Genomic DNA, 22,202 nt, shown 5'->3' on the forward strand with positions numbered 1-22,202 from the left:
AGAGTATTCAAAAACTGGTACAACACTATGACAAGTGTCTCAGTATTGAGGGAAATTATGTAGAAAAGTAGATTAAGGTACATACAGGCTTTCATGTAAAAATAAAATTATTGAGATATCTTAGCACGTCTTTTTTAAATTTCAAAACGGTACTTGCTTAAAAAACACACCTCATATTTGCCTGCTGTCTTTCGGTCAGTTCATGCGGAGCCCATTTTCCCACTTTCTGCAACTTTCCCATAGCTTTCAACCAAAGAGAAAGAGCTTTCTGCATCACATTCAACAGAAGGTCCTGTGGAGTTTGAAGATCATCTTCATCTAATAAGGTCTGCAATTCATTGTGTTCGAACTTTTTTGGTGGTTTCCCACACTCGTCATTTCTCACGTCAAAATTGGAATTTTTTGAACCACTGTGTTTTCCCAAGTGCATGCTCACCGAAAGCTTCGCCAAACATTTGATGGGTTCCTGCAGCAGTTCTCTTCAAATGATAACAGAAAACCAATGCTGCCCCTAAATCATAGTTCATAAACACAAAACACAAGAAGTTTATGAGTTTGAAACACATACTAAGAATGGAACTTTGGTTACTGGATGCTGACATTTGTCTCCAGCTGTTACAGGAAGCAGATGGTGCTGCAGATGCGGTCTTACAGGTCTTACACTGATGGCTAGCATCATCTGTAGGGAAATTTTGGTTTCATACTTCTATGTTGAATGGAATGGACAGTGTCTTGAAAGGAGGATATAAGATGACCGCCAACAATAGCAAAATGAGGATAATGAAATGTAGTCGAGTTAACTCGGGTGATGCTGAGAGAATTAGATTAGGGAATGAGAGACTTAAAGTAGTAAAGGAGTTTTGCTATTTGGGGAGCAAAAAACTGATGATGGTCGAAGTAGAGAGGATATAAAATGTAGACTGGCAATGGCAAGGAAAGCGTTTCTGACGAAGAGAAATTTGTTAACATCGAGTATAGATTTAAGTGTCAGGAAGTCGTTTCTGAAAGTATTTGTATGGAGTGTAGCCGTGTATGGAAGTGAAACATGGTCGATAAGTAGTTTAGACAGGAAGAGAATAGAAGCTTTTGAAATGTGGTGCTACAGAAGAATGCTGAAGATTAGATGGGTAAAACACATAACTAATGAGGAGGTACTGAATAGAATTGGGGAGAAGAAAAATTTGTGGCACAATTTGACTAGAAGAAGGGCTCGGTTGGTAGGACGTGTTCTGAGGCATCAAGGGATCACAAATTTAGTATTGGAGGGAAGTGCAGAGGGTAAAAATCGTAGAGGGAGACCGAGAGATGAATACACTGAGCAGATTCAGAAGGATGTAGTTTGCAGTAGGTACTGGGAGATGAAGCAGCTTGGACAGGATGGAGTAGCATGGAGAGGTGGATCAAACCAGTCTCATGACTGAAGACCACAACAACAACAACTTCTATACCTGGTACCTTTTGTGAAGGTTGGAAAAATTTTGATAAGATAAAATCGGTGTGACCCAACTCACTGTGGCACGCTCTGTCGTCAGGCAGAACGAGCGTCACTGCCGTCGGAACACTCGCGACCCCGGCTCTGTTCTGTCTACAGGGGCGAGGTGCCCGCAGCTGCAGACTTTGCCGGCCGGCGGCAGCAGAAACGCTACCAGTCGCTGCCGCCCATGTCGTCCCTGCCGGCGACGCGCCTGCAGCTGGAGGCGATGGAGCGCGCGGCCCGCGGCTCGCCGCCCGCCTCGGAGTACCGGCCGGCGGGCAAACCGTCGGCTGCTGCCAGTCAGTCGGCGTACCGGCAGGTGAGGCCCCACGCGTACGAGTGGTACGGATGTAGCTTCTAGTGCAAAAGGTAGGGTTAACATTACCGACAACTACAACTACTCGTTTGAAATATCGAGTAGCCACGTGCCAAAGTGGCACTGTTCACGAGTTCAGAAATTGCGAATGAGTTTTCAGTTTTCCACAGAGGGTGCACTTATTTCAAACTTCCCGGTAGATTCGTAGGGTTTTCCAGGTCAGGGCTCGAACACACGACCTCGCCTTTCTATCGCAGTGATTTTACCGGCTCAGGTACCCGAGCTCAACAGTAAGAGACTTGGCCGTAAAAGGCAAGGTTCTGTGAACAAATGCTTGAAAGCAGCACACAATTTGAATTTGCCAGGAAGTTTTCAGCATTTGCATTTTAAACATTCTATCCTGTGAATGCACGTAACACACCAGTACTATGAAAAGCTTTTATCTTTCCTGTGTTTCTATCAACCGTGTATCTCCATGTATATATGACAACGCAGAATTATTTGTAGGAAACATTTTTCAACGTGTATAAAACACAAGGAAAAATAGAAAAGAATATTTCATGTTTCCCTCTGACAGTTTAAAGCTTGTTCCAAGACTCAATAGTATACAGCCAAGAAAACCCGTACAAATTAAAAAGTAGAAAGTTCCACAATACAGCCTTAGTGCTCATAAAAAGGGCACTACACTTTATCTTTGTGTAGGGAAACCAATGTTTGCTCTGGAGTCGCATTCGGGAGGATGACACTTGTAACCTCCCCTCACGAAATATTAAATGACAATGATAATGAAAACGTGTGCCAAATATTGTCTTCCCACAAAAGTGAACATTAAAATTGAGCCTAGCGTAACCTCCTTGCAGAATTAAAGAATAATAATGGCCCAAATGCAAACTCCCCACAAAATTAACGTTAAGGAATGAAGATTGCTCATTAAACCCCACAATAATACAAGCAACTGCACTCTCGCACGGTCAAGCGCAGACTAGCAACGATAAATAACTCTCTGGTCAGAGATTGTGTCATGCCTCGCCATCACTGGTAGTGAATACATATGAAACGTATGCGTTTCATAGACTAGCAACGATAAATAACTCTCTGGTCAGAGATTCTGTCATGCCTCGCCATCGCTGGTAGTGAATACATATGAAACGTACGCGTTTCACACTTCGATTCTGCATCTGGCCATCCAGGTTGAGGTTTCCTGTGATTTCCCTAAATTGCTGCAAGCAAACTGGGATGATTCCTTTGAAAGCACATGGCCATATTCCATCCCCATCCTTGAAACAACCTGTGCTTGTACTCTAATGACCTTGATGTCAACAGGATATTAAAAGCCTAATCTTCATTTCTTCCAATGGTTCCTAAAATAATTTTTAAATAATGGCTAACTTCAGAGAATAGGGTCAAAAACCAGTGCTTACAGCTGTACAGCACAATTAATTTAGGTATATATCTGAACTACATTACTGATGTTCAAAAATATTTTAAATTACATTGTGTAGTTTGCTGTTTGGACTTGATGAGTCTGCTGCTGCTAAAATGAATTATTTAAATTTGTACACTTGGTGACACAATAAAATTGAGATTTTGATCATGCTGCTTCATCATACAGCAATGATAGTTAGGGTTGTACAAACATTATATAACAAAATGAGAAATAAAATTACTACCCTCTGCCCAAGAGGCATCATGCCAATAGTGTGATCACAATCCCTCTTGCTTTGACAATGGCCGCAGTTCAGTGAGAAAGGGAGTTCAAAAGTTTCTTTAGGCATGTCATATCCACCTGAATCCACTTGGTGATTGGATTGTGAGGTGCTATCAAACTACAGGGATGTTTACTGTTGCATTTCACCCACTGTCACACATTGTCTGTGAGATTAGGGTTGCACAATTTAGCGAGCCAGCTGAGGTGTGACGGGATGCTGGAGTGTTTGTCTAAATGAGAATGTATGCATAAAGCCCCGTGAAAATGGCTGTCTTGTTGCTGGAAAATGAGTGTGGCCACAGTATACGCTAGGGCTGTTGACAAAATATCGATATTTTTCCCAAGAAATATTGATATATATCAGCGATATTTTTTACACTAATATATCAATTTCGGAATTGAAATATTATGTGCTGAAATTTTTATTTCAAAATTTTTGATAAATATTTGAAATTATTCTTTTGAAATTGTAGTAGACCATAATTTTACTTTCACTGTGTGAGGAGCGTTACAAATCTTTGAGCTTTCGTCACATCAAGTCTTTCTCTTTGACTGTGTGAAGCAAATATAGATGGCACAAACAAGAAGTCCAATTGCACTGTTGGGGTGGGGATGGGGGCAGGACGGGGGGTGGGGGTGAATGGAATAAGAAGATGTCCAATGTGAAGAAACAGCACACCAGCTGCATTAAAACACAATTTTTAACATAACTGGTGTGCCATTTCTTCACATCAGCATTTTTCAAAAAAAGTTGCTGAAACTGGTGAACGACAATCTAAATGACAAGATTGGTGCCTGTGGTGGGCAAAGATGTGTGAGGGGAAATGCTGATGTAATTGGTGCTCAGTGCCACCAACAGAAACTGCAACATTTAACTTCGCCATGCAATTTTTACACTACTACTGCTAGGTCACTGGTCTTTGCAGAAATGAAAAAAACCCACGAAGTTTTCTGGACAAATCCAATATGTGAAGGAACTGAATGATGGACCCATCGGACACCTTTAATTGTGTCACTTACATGCAGTTATCTTTGTTAACGAAGTGGTTATTGCCAAACGTGAACGTTTATCGTTTCCTTTAAATTCTTGCTCTCAGCGGGATGTACAGAATATGTAATAATAAATCAATGCTCATATGAATATAATAGAGGGAAACATTCCACGTGGGAAAAAATATCTAAAAACAAAGATTCTGTAACTTACCAAACAAAAGCATTGGTACGTTGATAGAGACAATAACAAACACAAACACACACACAAATTTCAAGCTTTCGCAACCCACGGTTGCTTCATCAGGAAAGAGGGAAGGAGAGGGAAAGACGAAAGGATGTGGGTTTTAAGGGAGAGGGTAAGGAGTCATTCCAATACCGGGAGCGGAAAGACTTACCTTGGGGGGAAAAAGGGACAGGTATACACTCACACACACACACACACACACACATATCCTTCTGCACATATACAGACACAAGCAGACATAGGTAACGGCAAAGAGTTTGGGCAGATATGTCAGTCGAGGCGGAAGTACAGAGGCAAAGATGTTATTGAATGACAGGTGAGGTATGAGCGGCGGCAACTTGAAATTAGCGGAGGTTGAGGCTTGGTGGGTAACGGGAAGAGAGGATATATTGAAGGGCAAATCAATACTCAGATATACAGCTCTAAAACTGGCTGAATATTTACAGTGTGCAGCCAATGTTTGTTTTAGCTCGTACAGCGATATATTTTCCGTCAAGATATCAATAATTTTTTTCGATATATTGAGGGCGATAATGATATTTTTTTAAAAATTGATATATTGCATTCCTGATATTTTTAAAAATATCAATAGTCCTAGTATACACACAGTGGAGATGTAGAAAAACATTAACACTTGGTCATCAAAATGGTTGAGATAAATATCCTGATGCACAGTAACCTCAAATGAATAGCCCCATGTCACAATACAAAAACACAGCCAAAATGTCACAGAATCACATCCGGGGTGAATCACATCCTCCACACAGTATGGGTTTGATGTGTCATCGGGCCTCACATTGTCTGGAGGAAGAGGTGAAATTGTGACTTCCCAGATATAACTATGTGTCTTGTTCCCCCCATGAGCTGTTCCTGAGTTGTTTGGCCAACTGGAACTGCACAGCTTCATGTGCTGCTGTCAACAGTGGCCTTTTGAGAGATACCCCAGTCCAGAAGATCTTCACACACAGTTCCATTCTCAATGTTCACTCAGAAACAGCTCGTGTTGAGCCTGCATACACTGACAGCTGTCAGGCATGACATTCGTGTACTGTCCCTGTCACCGATGAGGCATGACAGTCGCGTACCGCCCCTGTTGGTCAGGATGTTTTTACAACCGATATTCTGACACCGTATCTGAGAATACACTAAAATTTTCTATGCTCACGGGCCCTCTTACCGAACTGCTTAATTTTCATTTATTTATTTATTTGCTACTCTATGTGTATGTTGAGATCACCAAAGTTAAGCGCTGCCGGGTGTGGTTGGCACTTAGATGGGTGACCATCCGGGCAACCATGCGCTGTTGCCATTTTTCGGTGTGCACTCAGCCTCGTGATGCCAATTGAGGAGCTACTCGACCGAATAGTAGCGGCTTCGGTCAAGAATACCATCATAACGACTGGGAGAGCGGTGTGCTGACCCCACGCCCCTCCTATCCGCATCCTCCACTGAGGATGACACGGCGGTCGGATGGTCCCGGTAGGCCACTCGTGGACGGAGTGAGTGCTATGTGTATGTGAAGGCCAATTTGGATGTTATTTTCCCAAATGTATTTCTGGGAATTTCACATAATCCAGTTCCTTAAGCTCCTGCTTTTTGTGGGTAACTTGAAAGTGACTTTTTTGACTGGTAAGTTTTCAATTGTAGTTGTGACTATGCTTTGTTGAACTGTAATCCATTTATGTTGAACTAGTGCTCTAGATATTCTGGGAGAATGCGGTGTATTCGACCACTTTCATTAAGTGAGAAATGTGTCTTCCAAATAAAAGAGAATTTATGGGTAACTCACGGATATAAAATAAAAACAGGCCTGGCTCTAAAACTGAACCTTGTGGAATGCCCTGAAAAAATATTTTCTGCAGTCTTAGAAATAATTTTCTGAAACCTACATTTTGCTTTATTTCCGAGAAACAGTGTGAAATGTTTCAAAACAATACTCTTGAATACATATCTTTTTAATTTACTAAGAAGTAGGCAGCAGCTGACAAAATCAAATGTGGTTGTAAGCTCACAGAAGATTTTGTTGCCCTCTCAGTACACGACTGTTGTTTTGCCTTGTTTTATTTCTTTCAAAACTGTTTATCTGTGAAAAATCTGACCACCCCTGTGATGAAGTACCTATCACTTAGTGTTGCTGTCATTACCTGTTAGCAACTTCGCTGTATAGACACGTCTCTTCAGCATTTTCACAACTCTGCCCATCCCCGTGTGTGTGGACCCTGACATCACGTACACTTTGAGTGGCTGTAGATCTGGAATTTCCCCTACCTATCCGCCCGGTTCACGAATGTGCTCACTGTGTTTCTGTCACTTCCTCGACCCCCACCACGGTGTGTGGACACAGCTGCCGAAGGAGGCTCCGGGAAGCCCACGGGAAAACTGGGAAGTGGAGCGGCAGCTCACCGTCGAGGACGCGCAGCCGAAGGTGACCCGCCGCCCGCCCTCCGGGAGGGTCCTGCCGCTGCAGCTGGTGAGGCCGCTGTCCTCCACAATAGAGGTACGGACCGGCGCGGCACTGCGCGGTGTTCCGTCCCGTCCTGTCGGAGTGCACCCCGTACTCTCGTGTCGTTCGGTGACCTGTCCTGTGTCAGACAAATCTCGTGTCCCTGTCTTACTGTTCTGTTCTGTTTTATGTATCTCAGAAGTGAAATTGGAAGTCAGTTACGGACAACAGCTGTTACGAGTTGTGGCATTGAGGAAGGTTCGTATTCCATTGCCGGTGGCCGATTAGAGCCGAGCCCACGGCCGGAGGTTGTACGAAAGCCCACCTGTTGTGCTGATGCCCGAGGGTCTCTCCGTGATTTTTACTGCTGTTGTTATCTGCTACCTGTGACCGTCTCTCACTGCAGCGACAGAATCTGAGATCTGTGTACCTCGAGGCTTTCTTATTACATTTATTATGGTATTGTGTTTGTTAGCTAGTATGGTCCTGTGAATGAGTGGTTGTGGTAGCCCTTCTCCACAGCCAGAACCTGGGAGGGGGGGGGGGGGTGCAAATTTTATTCTGTGGTTGGTCTCACCCTCACACAGTGCCACATCACATTATTCTAAAGTAATGCTATATGCAGTGACTCTTATGGACTCTATAGAACGAGATGCCTGTTCCGCACTGCAAAACTACGAGGGTCACTCCAAAAGAAATGCACACTATTTTTGTAAAAATACAGTTTTCATTCTGCACATGTGAAAGTTTTACAGTGTGAAGATACATCCTTCCCGCTTGTTCTGAAACTTAGTTCAACCTGTTCCCGTGAGTGGCGCCGTCACAGCATGTCTTCAAGATGGCTGCTACACTTGACGTTCGTCAGAAGCAACGTCCTGTCACAGAATTCCTGTGCTGTGAAAAGGAGACAGTGGGAAACATCCACAAGAGGTTGAAAAAGCTGTATAGAAATGCTGCTGTCGATCACAGTACAGTTAGTCGGTGGGCAAGCAGGTTACGTGATGAAAGCGGGCACGGCAATATTGAGGATTGTCCTCGAAGTGGCAGGCGGCCTACTGCACACACTCCAGACAATGTGCGGAGAGTTGACGAATTGGTGACTGCTGACAGACGCATCACAGTGAACGAATTGTCACGCTACACTGGGATAGGGGAAGGAAGCGTTTTCAGAATACTGACAAAAGGTTTGTGCCAGGTGTGTTCCCAGGATGTTGACAGTGGCTCACAAAGAAACAAGAAAAATGGTATGCAACGAACTTTTGGAACAGTACGAGAATGGTGGAGTTGAATTTCTTGGAAGAATTGTGACAGGTGATGAAACATGGCTCCCTCATTTTGCACAAGAGATGAAGAGGCAATCGATGGAGTGGTATAGTGCTAATTCACCCAAGGAAAAAAAAATTCAAAACCACACCTTCTGCTGGAAACGTTATGGCTACGGTGTTTTTTGCTTTCGAAGGACTCTCGCTTGTGGACATCGTGTCAAGTGGAACCACCATAAATTCTGATGCATATGAGACAACACTGAAGAAACTTCGAGCTCAACTGAGTCGTGTTCGACCATATCGGCAAAAGCAGTGTGTTTTGCTGTTGCACGACAATGCACAGCCACATGTCAGTCAAAAAACCGTGGAAGACATCACAAAACTCGGATGGACAACACTGAAACACTGCCTTACAGTCCTGACCTGGCTCCGTGTGACTATAATCTCTTTGGAAGACTGAAAGACTCTCTTCGCGGAACAAGGTTTGAAGATGATGACTCCCTTGTGCACGCTGCCAAACAGTGGATCCGACAGGTTGGTCTAGAATTTTACCATGCGAGTATATCGGCACTCGTTCCAAGATGGGGCAAGGCAGTTGAGAGGGATGGAAATTATGTGGAGAAATGAAAATATTGTTCCTAATGGATGTATCTACACACTGTAAAACTTTCAAACCTCTAGAATAAAAGATGGATTTAAAAATAAATAGTGTGCATTTCTTTTGGCCTCGTAGTACTGTGTAATCTCCGTACGTGAACATAATCATCATGTGTCAGTCATGACACAAGTGTCAGCTGACCAGGAAGTGCCTGTGCTACAGCAGTCACGAGACTTTTCTCAAGTGCAATGGTGGTTGCATCTAGGTAGTCATCGTACATATGTTATGTGTGAAGTTGCAGGAATGCAAGTGTCATAATGCATGCTGTGACAGCAAATTTTGTGGTATGCTCCAGTTGTGATGTCTGTGTGTCTCTGCATGTGGATACATTAACATTAGGCTCCCATGATGATTGCTACTGATGATGTTACTTCCCAGCAGGTTGTTTGGGGTAGGAGACCAGACAGCGAGGTCATCGTTCTCATCAGATTAGGGAAGGAAGTCGGCTGTGCCCTTTCAAAGGAACCATCCCGGCATTTGCCTGGAGTGATTTAGGAAAATCACAGAAAACCTAAACCAAGATGGCTGAACGCGGGATTGAACTGTCGTCCTCCCAAATGAAAGTCCAGTGTGCTAGGCACTGCACCACCTCGCTCGGTGTGAGTTTGCAAGTCTCATCCACCTGCCACGTGTTAGAGAGTGGAGTGTGTAAGATTTGCAGACGACGTGGTTGTGATGGCAGAGACTGCAAGAGAGATGGAAAAAATGTTAGATGGTCTAAACACAAAATTAGAAGAATATGGAATAAAGATTAACAAGAAGAAAACAAAAAGCATGGTCATTGGAGGAAAGGGGAGAAAATGCCCTATGAGAAGGGGGAGGGGGGGGGGGGGGGGGAGAAGAAATAAAGCAAGTGAATCACTTCAATTACTTGGGAAGTGTAATAATGGATGATATGTATTGCTCAACAGAAATTAGGAAAAGAATTGCAATGGGAAAAGAAGGATTTGAGAGGAAACAGGAATTACTTTGTGGACCACTAAACAAAGATCTGAGGAAAAGACTTGCGAAACATTACATATGGAGTGTTGTGCTGTATGGTGTGGAGACCTGGACATTGATGAAGAAAGATGAAAGAAGATTGGAGCCACTAGAGATGTGGATATGGAGAAGAGTGGAAAAAGTGAAATGGTAAGACCGAGTAAGGAATGAAGTATTAAGAAGAAGTTGAAGAAGAAAGAAACATGCTGAAAGTCATCAGAAAGAGAAAACGGAACTGGATTGGACATTGTTTGAGGAGGGACTGTTTATTGAAGGAGGGAATAGAAGGAATGTGGAGGGAAAAAGGGAAAGAGGAAAAAGAAGATATCAAATGCTGGGCAATATCAAAGGAGAAAAAAATGGCTCTGAGCACTATGGGACGTAACTTCTGAGGTCATCAGTCCCCTAGAACTTAGAAACACTTAAACCTAACTAACCTAATGACATCACACCCATCCGTGCCCGAGGCAGGATTCGAACCTGCGACCGTAGCGGTCGTGCGGTTCCAGGCTGTAGCACCTAGAACCTCTCGGCCACTCTGGCCGGCTATCAAAGGAGACAAATATTCAGAAACGAAAAGACTGGCTATGGACAGCCAAAGTGGAAGAGGCTTAACCCACGACAAGACCTGCTGTAAGACAGAATACCATACTACTACTATTACTACTACTACTACTACTACGACGTGCTTCTTGTCAGTGTCTGTGTGCCATTGGCTACTAGTTGTCATTCCTGCTGTAGACCCATCATGCTGTTGACAACAGACTCTGTGTGTGTGTGTGTGTGTGTGTGTGTGTGTGTGAGGGATAATTGTTATTTGTGATGATGTGCCATTCATGTCTGCTGCCAGGATTGAGCCTCTGCTGAAGAATACTGACTGACATTTTGACAGGTCCCTGCGAACTCCTCGGCCGGTATCTACCAGAATGTCCAGCAGACCAACAGGGCGAGGCAGCAGGCCAGCTACCCAGAGGCCTACTACCACGGCAAGCAGGTGAGTTTTCTGCTCTACCTCTCCTCCCGTTACCAGTCCTGTGACTGCTTCGATGTGTCCTGCAACGACTACGTTTACTGTATGGGATGTTTTTGGCGATTTCCCTGAATTGCTTCGGGCAGATGCCAGTACGGCTCCTTTGAAAGGCCACGGCCGACCTCCTTCCCTATCCTTGCCTAACCCGATGGGACCGATGAACTTGCTGTTTGCTGCCCTCTCCCAATTCAACCAACCAACCTGTGTGGAGCTCTTCATCTGGGAGGAGAGCTTCCATCCAACATCCTCAGTTACACAGCCTGACCATAAAAAAATAAGCACCCACAATGGGAGGAGGAAACAAAATTAAACTTTATGGATTGAGAGGGAATGTGATATTATTTGCGTGATTAAAATTTTGACGAGGGGAGGCCACAACATTTGGTACGAGAATTTACTGCAAACTTCGTACAATCGTAGTTCTCCATGCTGTTGTTGTTGTGGTCTTCAGTCCTGAGGCTGGTTTGATGCAGCTATCCATGCTACTCTATCCTGTGCAAGCTTCTTCATCTCCCAGTACCTACTGCAACCTACATCCTTCTGAATCTGCTTAGTGTATTCATCTCTTGGTCTCCCTCTACGATCTTTCCCTTCCACACTGCTATGCAGTACTAAATTGGTGATCCCTTGATGCCTCAGAACATGTCCTACCAACCAGTCCCTTCTTCTTGTCAAGTTGTGCCACAAACTCCTCTTCTCCCCAATTCTATTCAATACCTCCTCATTAGTTATGTGATCTACCCATCTAATATTCAGCATTCTTCTGTAGCACCACATTTATAAAGCTTCTATTCTCTTCTTGTCCAAACTATTTATCATCCATGTTTCACTTCTGTACATGGCTACACTCCATACAAATACTTTCAGAAACGACTTCCTGACACTTAAATCTATACTCGATGTAAACAAATTTCTCTTCTTCAGAAACGCTTTCCTTCCCATTGCCAGTCTACATTTTGTATCCTCTCTACTTCGACCATCATCAGTTATTTTGCTCCCCAAATAGCAAAACTCCTTTACTACTTTAAGTGTCTCATTTCCTAATCTAATTCCCTCAGCATCACCCGACTTAATTCGACTACATTCCATGATCCTCGTTTTGCTTTTGTTGATGTTCATCTTATATCCTCGTTTCAAGACACTGTCCATTCCGTTCAACTGCTCTTTCAAGTCCTTTGCTGTCTCTGACAGAATTACAATGTCATCAACGAACCTCAAAGTTTTTATTTCTTCTCCGTGGATTTTAATACATACTCCGAATTTTTCTTTTGTTTCTTTTACTGCTTGCTCAATATACAGACTGAACAACATCGGGGAGAGGCTACAACCCTGTCTCACTCCCTTCCCAACCACTGCTTCCCTTTCATGTCCCTCAATTCTTATAACTGCCATCTGGTTTCTGTACAAATTGTAAATAGCCTTTCGCTCCCTGTATTTGACACCTGCCACCTTCAAAATTTGAAAGAGAGTATTCCACTCAACATTGTCAAAAGCTTTCTCCAAGTCTACAAATGCTAGAAACGTAGGTTTGCCTTTTCTTAATCTAGCTTCTAAGATAAGTCTTAGAGTCAGTATTGCCTCACGTGTTCCAACATTTCTACGGAATCCAAACTTATCTTCCCCGAGGTCGGCTTCTACCAGTTTTTCCATTCGTCTGTAAAGAATTCGCGTTAGTATTTTGCAGCCATGACTTATTAAACTGATAGTTTGTTAATTTTCACATCTGTCAACGCCTGCTTTCTTTGGAATTGGAATTATTATATTCTTCTTGAAGTCTGAGGGTATTTCGCCTGTCTCGTACATTTTGCTCACCAGATGGTAGAGTTTTGTCAGGACTGGCTCTCCTAAGGCCGTCAGTAGTTCTAATGGAATGTTGTCTACTCCCGGGGCCTTGTTTCGACTTAGGTCTTTCAGTGCTCTATCAAACTCTTCACGTAGTATGATATCTCTCATTTCATCTTCATCTACATCCTCTTCCATTTCTATAACATTGCCCTCAAGTACATCGCCCTTGTATAGACCCTCTATATACTCCTTCCACCTTTATTCTTTCCCTTCATTGCCTAGAACTGGGTTTCCACCTGAGCTCTTGATATTCATACAAGTGGTTCTCCTTTCTCCAAAGGTCTGTTTAATTTTCCTGTAGGCAGTATCTATCTTACCCCTTGTGAGATAAGCCTCTACATCCTTACATTTGTCCTCTAGCCATCCCTGCTTAGCCATTTTGCACTTCCTGTCGATCTCATTTTTGAGACGTCTGTATTCCTTTTTGCCTGCTTCATTTACTGCATTTTTATATTTTCTCCTTTCGTCAATTAAATTCAATATTTTTTCTGTCACCCAAGGATTTCTACTAGCCCTCGTCTTTTTACCTACTTGACCCTCTGCTGCCTTCACTACTTCATCCCTCAGAGCTACCCATTCTTCTTCTACTGTATTTCTTTCCCCCATTCTCGTCAATTGTTCCCTTATGCTCTCCCTGAAACTCTGTACAACCTCTGGTTCTTTCAGTTTATCCAGGTCCCATCTCCTTAAATTCCCACCTTTTTGCAGTTTCTTCAGTTTTAATCTGCAGTTCGTAACCAATAGATTGTGGTCAGAGTCCACATCTGCCCCTGGAAATGTCTTACAATTTAAAAGCTGGTTCCTAAATCTCTGTCTTACCATTATGTAATCTATCTGAAACCTTTTAGTATCTCCATGGTTCTTCCATGTATACAACCTTGTTTCATGATTCTTGAACCAAGTGTTAGGTATGATTAAGTTGTGCTCTGTGCAAAATTCTATCAGGCGGCTTCCTCTTTCATTTCTTAGCCCCAACCCATATTCACCTACTACGTTTCCTTCTCTTCCTTTTCCTACTCTCGAATTCCAGTCACCCCACGAGGAGAACAAAATGTGGAAGCCGTAGCGCGTACTTCTGGAGCGTTACTGAGAGAATTGCAAGATAATTTTGGTCGTCGAATATATATCTGTGCGTGGCCATTTTAACCGTGAATTGGCTTCAGCCGAGTGGTGCCGGCATGGTAGCTCAGCGTGTTCAGTCAGAGCGTTAGCTTCCCTTTATAATAAAAAAACTGAGCGAACAGATCGTCGAACAAACTGAACGGGTGTCATCAGACGTCCGCCCTGAACAAACTCGACAAACAGTATACGACAATTTTTCTTTTAAAAAAAAGGTGGTCGGCGTTCGAGCCGGTGGAGCGGTGGATCGAGTTCCGTTTGTCAGTTTTTTTTATTTCGACAGTCATTTTCTTTACTATTTATATTACAATTGATATAATGGGAAAAATATGTGTAATCACATGAAATTTTATTGAAGTTACAATGTTATTTGGCAGTCTACTAATTTTTATTATCACAAATAATGTAATAATCATAAGTATCGACCAGTAAACGACAAAATGCATAAAGTCATACTGAAAATGTATGCTTGTCCGTGATTTGAGAAATCCCTTATACCTGGAAGTAGCCCAGAACGACTTGTTACCTCCAAGTTTTGACCGGCACAGACGGCTTTCGAAAGATGTACGATTAATCGTCGTTTTTGACATTACGAGTACAAGTTGCAGGACGGTATTTTTCGTAATAACGTGGGAAACATAAAGTTATATGGCACTGCGTACGCAAGGTCTTTTGATGTTTTCTGTGGTAAAACAAACCTTGTTAACATTTTCAGAAACCTCTCTTTCAGACGATAGTTTGGAAGCAATCCGTGCATAATGCAGTATTTCCTTATAAATCGGCACTGATAATTGGTTATGCAGTATCGAGTGTATTTTAATAGGGTCTTCCGATAAGCAATTTCTCGTTCTCTTTCGATTAAATACGAACTGTTTGGACGACACGGACAAGCATACATTTTCAGTATCAGTTTATGCGTTTGGTCGTTTACTAGTCGATAGGTAAGAATATTATATTATTTGTGATAATAAAAATTAGTAGACTGCCAAATAACATTGTAAATTTAATAAAAGTTACACATATTTTTCCCATTATATCAATTGTGGGTATAAATAGTAAAGAAAATGTGTTGAAAATAAAAAAAAACTGACGAACTAAACTCGATCCCTCTATATCTGTTGGCTCAGAATTCTCTCTTTTTCCTGTGCTAGTTGGCCTTTATTGTCCCCCTTCCTTCATCCATCGTGTGTTGTTTTGCTTCCGAGGTAGCAGTTTCCTTCAGTATGTCTGCTACATCCTCTACAACTCTGATGATAAATTTACCATAAATATCTTTTCTGATACTCCTAATCCCTTTTGTCTTACCGAGCGAGGTGGCGCAGTGGTTAGACACTGGACTCGATTCGGGAGGACGACGGTTCAATCCCGCGTCCGGCCATCCCGGTTTAGGTTTTCCGTGATTTCCCTAAATTGCTCCAGGCAAATGCCGGGACGGTTCCTTTGAAAGGGCGCGTCCGACTTCCTTCCCCGTCCATCCCTAATCTGACGAGACAGATGACCTCGCTGTCTGGTCTCCCCCAAACAACCCGACCCTTTTGTCTTTCTGTGGTTTTTTATTCTCAATGCATAATTTGTGCTTGCTTGACTGTTCACTCCCTTCAACAGGTCCTGTCTTTCTCCCTCATTTTCGTCAAGGATAGCAAAGTCATAGAAAATCCTGTTATCGGTACGTTTTTATTTTTGTCTCACTTCTGAACCGTTCTTTTATTTACGTCTTCACTTCTTTTATGCCACTGGCCTTGCCACAGTGGTAACACTGGTTCCCGTCACATCTCTGAAGTTAAGTGCTGTCGTGCTCGGCTAGCACTCGGGTGGGTCACCGTCCGGGTCTGCCGAGTGCTGTCGCCAATTGAGGAGCTGGTTGATTGAGAAGTAGAGGCTCTGGTCACGAAAACTGACAATGGTTGGCAGAGTGGTGTGCTGACCACATGCCCCTCCGTAGCCGTATCTGGTGACACCTGAGGGCCGAGGATGATGATGATGTTTGGTTTGTGGGGCGCTCAACTGCGTGGTTATCAGCGCCCGTACAATTACCCAATCTTTGCTCAGTCCAATTTCGCCACTTTCCTGGATGATGATGAAATGATGAGGACAACACAAACACCCAGTCATCTCGAGGCAGGTGAAAATCCCTGACCCCGCCGGGAATCGAACCCGGGACCTCGTGCTCGGGAAGCGAGAACGCTACCGCGAGACCACGAGCGGCGGACGAGGGCCGAGGATGACATGGCCGCTGGTCAGTACTGTAGGGCCTTCGAGGCTTGTCCGGATGGTGTTTGTTTGTTTTGCTTCTTTTATGTATAGGTTGAAAAGTTGTCCCAAACACTTTTTAAAGTGAATATTTCTCTTTTGCTCTTCAACTCTTCTTATTTCTTCTTTATCCCTGCACGGAATAATGTAGACAGAGAGGTACAAATTGACACACATGCTTGGAATGACATGGGGTTTTATTAGAACCGAAAAAATATAAACGTTCAAAAAATATCCGACAGATGGCGCTTCACCTGATCAGGATAGCAATAATTAGCATAACAAAGTAAGACAAAGCAAAGATGATGATCTTTACAGGAAATGCTCAATATGTCCACGGTCATAGCTGTAGTTGAGGAATAATGTTGTGAACAGCACTGTAAAGCATGTCCGAAATTATGGTGAGGCATTGGTGTCGGATGTTGTCTTTCAGCATCCCTAGAGATGTCGGTCGATCACGATACACTTGCGACTTCAGGTAACCCCAAAGCCAATAAGCGCACGGACTGAGGTCTGGGGACCTGGGAGGCCAAGCGTGACGAGAGTGGCGGCTGAGCACACGATCATCACCAAACGACGCGCGCAAGAGATATTTCACGCGTCTAGCAATACTTTTTTTTTCCCCCTAATAAAACCCCATGTCATTCCAAGCATGTGTGTCAATTTTTACCTCTCTATCTACATTATTCTGCAGTTTATTAAATTTTCAAATTTATACTGACTTTTTGATCACCCGGTACTCACCTTGCTCTGTAGCAATACTGATTTTTCTGAGGATTTTAAACACATTGCACCACTTCAAATGTGTTTTCTAACTTGACAAATCTTTAATAAGTGGCTCTGTCATTCATAAGATTTCTTTTTGACAGAACTGCATTTCAATTTCAACATCTTCAGTTTTGTCCAAGTCTAACAGTCAGCTTTAAATCACTGTACAGTGTAGTGGTCCTAACCTCACGTGGGATCATGTGCTGCTGATCCTAAATTGCTTTTAATGTCTTTTATGCTTAGTTTTGTGGTATTATGCATTTGTTGGAACCTTGCAACTAGAGAACCAGTAACCTTGTTTTCGAAAATGCCTTCTGCTGACACTTAGACTCATATTTTTCAATCAGGTTGTATCCAGAATACTTCAGGAAAATACTAAGTAGGAAACTGTAATATATTTATAACGTTGTGAGTAGTCTTTTTTTCCATACACTGCTAAACTTAGAGTTAAGTTCACTTTATGATAATAGGGTAACCAACACATGATCAACTGTGTTTTTAATGAAAAAGACAGTGAAAACATTTTTGAAAATCCCTCTTACACTTTCATACAGCCTATAGTTACTTGTTACGATGGAAGCAGCTCGTCTGCTACTTCATTCAATGTTTAGTGTTCACCAAACTCTGGAATAGTACTCTATAATTCGTTTCCCTAGCGTCATGCATGTGGTTTCCCTTCCAGAAGCAATGCTTTTCCCAGAACCATTGCAACAAATGCAAGGGTTCAGTTTGCCTTCGGCACACATCTCTCTCCCACGTTATGTCGCTTCTTCTCCGGATATGCACAGAATGTGATGCTTTCCAGACATTCACCACTAATCTTGTAATTGAATACTGTTAGTGTCTTTCCTTTTGCTGTTACCGTTCTGTTGCACATATCCACATTTCATGTGAGGCGCTATTCATTGCACATAGTGGTCTTTCTGACTTTAGCAGGTGTTTATCCTCTTACCAGCCCATCTCATCTCGTACCGGTTTATGTTTTGTGTTGTACTCTATCCTGGGTCATCAGCGGTTCTCACTCTTACAATTTATTGTGATTGTTTAAAAATCCAGAAGAGAGCAATGAGGATTATTACTGGGAGCAAACCCAGAGACTCCTGCAAACCTATCTTCAGGAAGTTGGAAATCCTTACACTACCTTGCCTCTAAATTCTTGAGACTCTAAAATTTTTCAGAAACCACATAGTGCCAACTGACCCCAGAGTCATAAAAAATAATGTAATACATGAACACAACACCAGCAAAAACGCAAACCTGCATGTTATACATACAAACACTCAACTGTGTAAAAAGGGAGCTTTCCACATGGGCCTCCAACTGTTCAACAATCTTCCCACTCGTATTAAGTCCATCGAAGACAGCATAAAATTTATCAAAGCCGTGAAGTCATATTTGTTGTGTCACTGTTTTTACTCTGTAAATGAATATTTAGAACAGTAATCTTGCTGTTTGTGTTAAATTGAAAACATTGAGCAATATAATACATTAGGATACTATAGGCCTATGTTAATATATGTTAACAATGTTAAATGATATTTTCCGACATCTGCAACACACTGTGTACCATCAGATCACATGGAATAAATAAATAAATGAAAATAAAATTTCGACATGTCCCACAAGCACGACACCCAGTCGGACACGGAGGCCCTCCGGCAGAACCGGCCGCCCACGCAGCGCGGTCGCGGCGGGAGCGTCGCATCGGACGGTGCCGACACGGTGCAGTCGTCGCGCAGCGTGGACGCCAGCTCGCCGTCATCGTCGTCGACGGCGACAGTGGTCTCCTCGGCACAGCAGCAGCGGCAGAGGCCCGGGGATGCGGTGGACGCGGCGGACGTGTCTCCTGGGGCGGCTGAGGTACAGAGGGTGATGCAAGCCAGACCGCCTATGGTGAGTTCTCTCTCTGTCTACATCTACACAATTACTCTGCAATTCACATTTAAGTGCTTGGCAGAGGGTTCATTGAACCACAATTGTACTATCTCTCTACCATTCCATTCCCGAACAGCGTGCAGGAAAAACTAACATGTAAACCTTTCTGTTCGAGCTCTGACTTCTCTTATTTTATTTTGATGATCATTCCTACCTATGTCGGTTGGGCTCAACAAAATGTTTTCGCATCCGGAAGAGAAAGTTGGTGACTCAAATTTCGTAAATAAGATCTCGCCACGCCGAAAAACATCTTTGCTTTACTGACTTCCATCCCAACTCGCGTATCATATCTGCCACACTCTCTCCCCTATTACGTGATAATACAAAATGAGCTGCCCTTTTTTGCACCCTTTCGATGTCCTCCGTCAATCCCACCCGGTAAGGATCCCACACAGCGCAACAATATTCTAACAGAGGACGAACGAGTGTAGTGTAAGCTGTCTCGTTAGTGGACTTGTTGCATCTTCCAAGTGTCCTGCCAATGAAACGCAACCTTAGGCTCGCCTTCCCCACAATATTATCTATGTGGTATTTCCAACTGAAGTTGTTCGTAATTTTAACACCCAGGTACTTAGTTGAATTGACAGCCTCGAGAATTGTACTATTTGACGAGTAATCGAATTCCAATGGATTTCTTTTGGAACTCATGTCAATCACCTCTCTCTGATACACTGACAGAAAAAAAAATTACAACACCGAGAAGGTGGTGTGGAGCATAAGCGAAAGTTGATAGGTGCATTTTTCCATCTGAAAGACGATGTCTATTCAGATTCTGCACCAATCACATAAGAATGGCACTATAGTTCAATTCTTTTATCTTGGCAGTTCGTGCATACCCGCCCAGACGCGGGAGATTGCTGCACTGCCAGTTGCAAACGACGCACGCGCCAAGAGAAGCAGCGCCATAGCATAGTATATAGTTCGCAAACTTACGTTTAGGGGGGAGCGCGCAGTTTATGAAGTAAAGCCACCACGGCCGCATTAACCCTTTCGCTGCTACAGAGACCTGCTTCCCCGCATTCTGCGCTGTGCGTAATTTTGTCATCACTGCACTGCTCGCCTGTGCAGAAATGTGGTGTTCCGACTGCAGTGACACACTTATCATTCGATTTCACAAAAACTATTTGGCCCAAAAATTTGATTTTTACACATCTTCTCGACTGATACATTCCCCCCATAAATGACTTAATTTTGTTTCGATGTTCGACACAGTTATTGTGCGGCATTAAATGTAGTAAACCATTACACAAACTTTTTTCTAAAGCGTTCTGATTAAAACAAAGTTGGCAAAGTACACCAAACTGAATTGTAGACGTAATAAAACATAGAAACTAAAATATATTGTCAGTGAGGCGCAGTGCGCAAACGATTTTTGTTTGTCACAACGGACAGAAAATACTTGCCAAAACATAGATCAGTCGACGAAAACTTTGAATATGATGTTGCCAAAGCAGCGAAGCAAAGAATTGTGTCAGACAATCCAGTAGCTGGGGAATGTACGAGCCGAAATTCTGCTCTAAATATTACTTTTAATACTGTCTCAAAAGGATATATCTCAATATGAATAGTAAAACAGCGACTGCGGAAGAGAAGATGTACAAACAAAACAGATAACATGAATATTGTATGTGCGCCTTTTCATTGTTTTTAATTGCTGTGAAAAGAAATATTGGAGGACAAAATTAGATAAACTTATTATGATTATAACGAAGAGACAAAGAACTAGAAATTTCAGAAAATTACATTCAAATGAATAAAATTCATGAAGTAAGACACTTCGATATTGTTTTTAAATAAGAAAAAATTTAGCAGCAAACAAGGTTTGAATTCAGAACTTTTTGCTTAGCAGCCAAACACCTTAACTTTTACACTAAGCCAGCTCCTCATTCCACAGAACTCGTGGAGAACTCGAAAATATCACAGAAAATTCCGACAAACACTGTTGATATGACTACGAACTACTCACTTTTCGTCGAAGTACAATAGGAAATAAACAATTACCACTGTTCTTTATTGCGAAAAAGTGGTTCGTGAGAATGATAGAAACACTTTTCCTTGCTATCGCCTGAATTAGGAGGCTTATTGCTTGTTTGATTTAATTAATTAATAGAATATGAAGCAATTGGTATAAAGAATGCTTTTTCCAAACTTTCTATAAAAGAAAGTCTGCTATCAGGACATTGCTTTTGTTCAGTTACTCTATTTATGACTGAACGTTTCTAAAACTGAAGACACTCATTCGTGCTCTGCACTGCAGTCGAGCTCTGGCAACGTCGTCCTCTGTTCATTGGCCGACTGTGTTTTGTGACGTCAGATGCGCAGAACGAACCTAAACACGGCCGCCGTCGTAAATGACGCGCACTTTAATACTGCCACTGTGAGGGTGCGAATCAGGTTTGCTTTAAATACACGCTGTAACGGTTGTGAGCATTAGTTACTTTGAGATTGGGTTCGGTGAGTCGATGTCAATCAAGAATGTCTTTAAGGGACAAAGACGCCATTATCAAAACACGTCACTGACTTTGAACGAGGTCGTGTAATAGGTCTACGAGAAGCCGGATGTTCCTTCTGCGATACTGCAGAAAGACTTGGGAGCAATGTAGCCACTGTACAGGATTCCTGGCAGCGGCAGTCACAACAGTATACGGTCACAAACAGACTGGGCTCTGGATGGCCACGTGGCACTACTGAGAGGGAAGACCGTTGTGTTTGGCGTACGGCTCTGGAGCCTCATACTGCGTCTCCAGCAGCAGTTTAAGCAGCAGGTGGCACCACACTGACACGACAAACTGTTACAAATCGGTTACTTCAAGGACAGCTCCGAGCCAGATGCCCTGCAGCTTGAATTCCACTGAACCAAAAGCACCGCCAGTTACGACTTCAGTGATGTCAAACGAGACGTCATTACAGGGCGCGGTGGAAGGTCCGTTGTGTTTTCTGATGAAAGCTGGTCCTCCCTCGGTGCCAGTGATGGCCGTGTGTTGGTTAGGAGCAGGCCAGTCGAGGCCCTGCAACCATCGTCAAACCTTAGTAAAAGATCTTGCTGAAAACCCAAGGAAATTCTGGTCTTACGTAAAATTGGTAAGCGGGTCGAAGGCTTCCATCCGGTCACTCACTGACCAGTCTGGCCTGGCAACGGAAGACAGCAAAACGAAAGCTGAAATTTTAAATTT

At 43.0% G+C, this 22,202-nt stretch overlaps 1 protein-coding gene across 1 annotated transcript in view; it reads left to right on the forward strand.

Moving 5' to 3' along the window:
- LOC126108164 (uncharacterized) overlaps positions 1–22,202 on the forward strand; it is a 193,784-nt gene that overhangs the window by 40,609 nt on the left and 130,973 nt on the right. Inside the window, exons 5-7 of the mRNA XM_049913407.1 lie at positions 1,592–1,793; positions 10,975–11,076; positions 18,721–18,987. Of these exons, the coding sequence (XP_049769364.1) occupies positions 1,592–1,793; positions 10,975–11,076; positions 18,721–18,987 (571 nt within the window). The remainder of the gene's footprint in view (positions 1–1,591; positions 1,794–10,974; positions 11,077–18,720; positions 18,988–22,202) is intronic.

This window comes from Schistocerca cancellata, chromosome 11, assembly GCF_023864275.1.
Source record: "Schistocerca cancellata isolate TAMUIC-IGC-003103 chromosome 11, iqSchCanc2.1, whole genome shotgun sequence".
Classification (NCBI taxonomy): domain Eukaryota; kingdom Metazoa; phylum Arthropoda; class Insecta; order Orthoptera; family Acrididae; genus Schistocerca; species Schistocerca cancellata.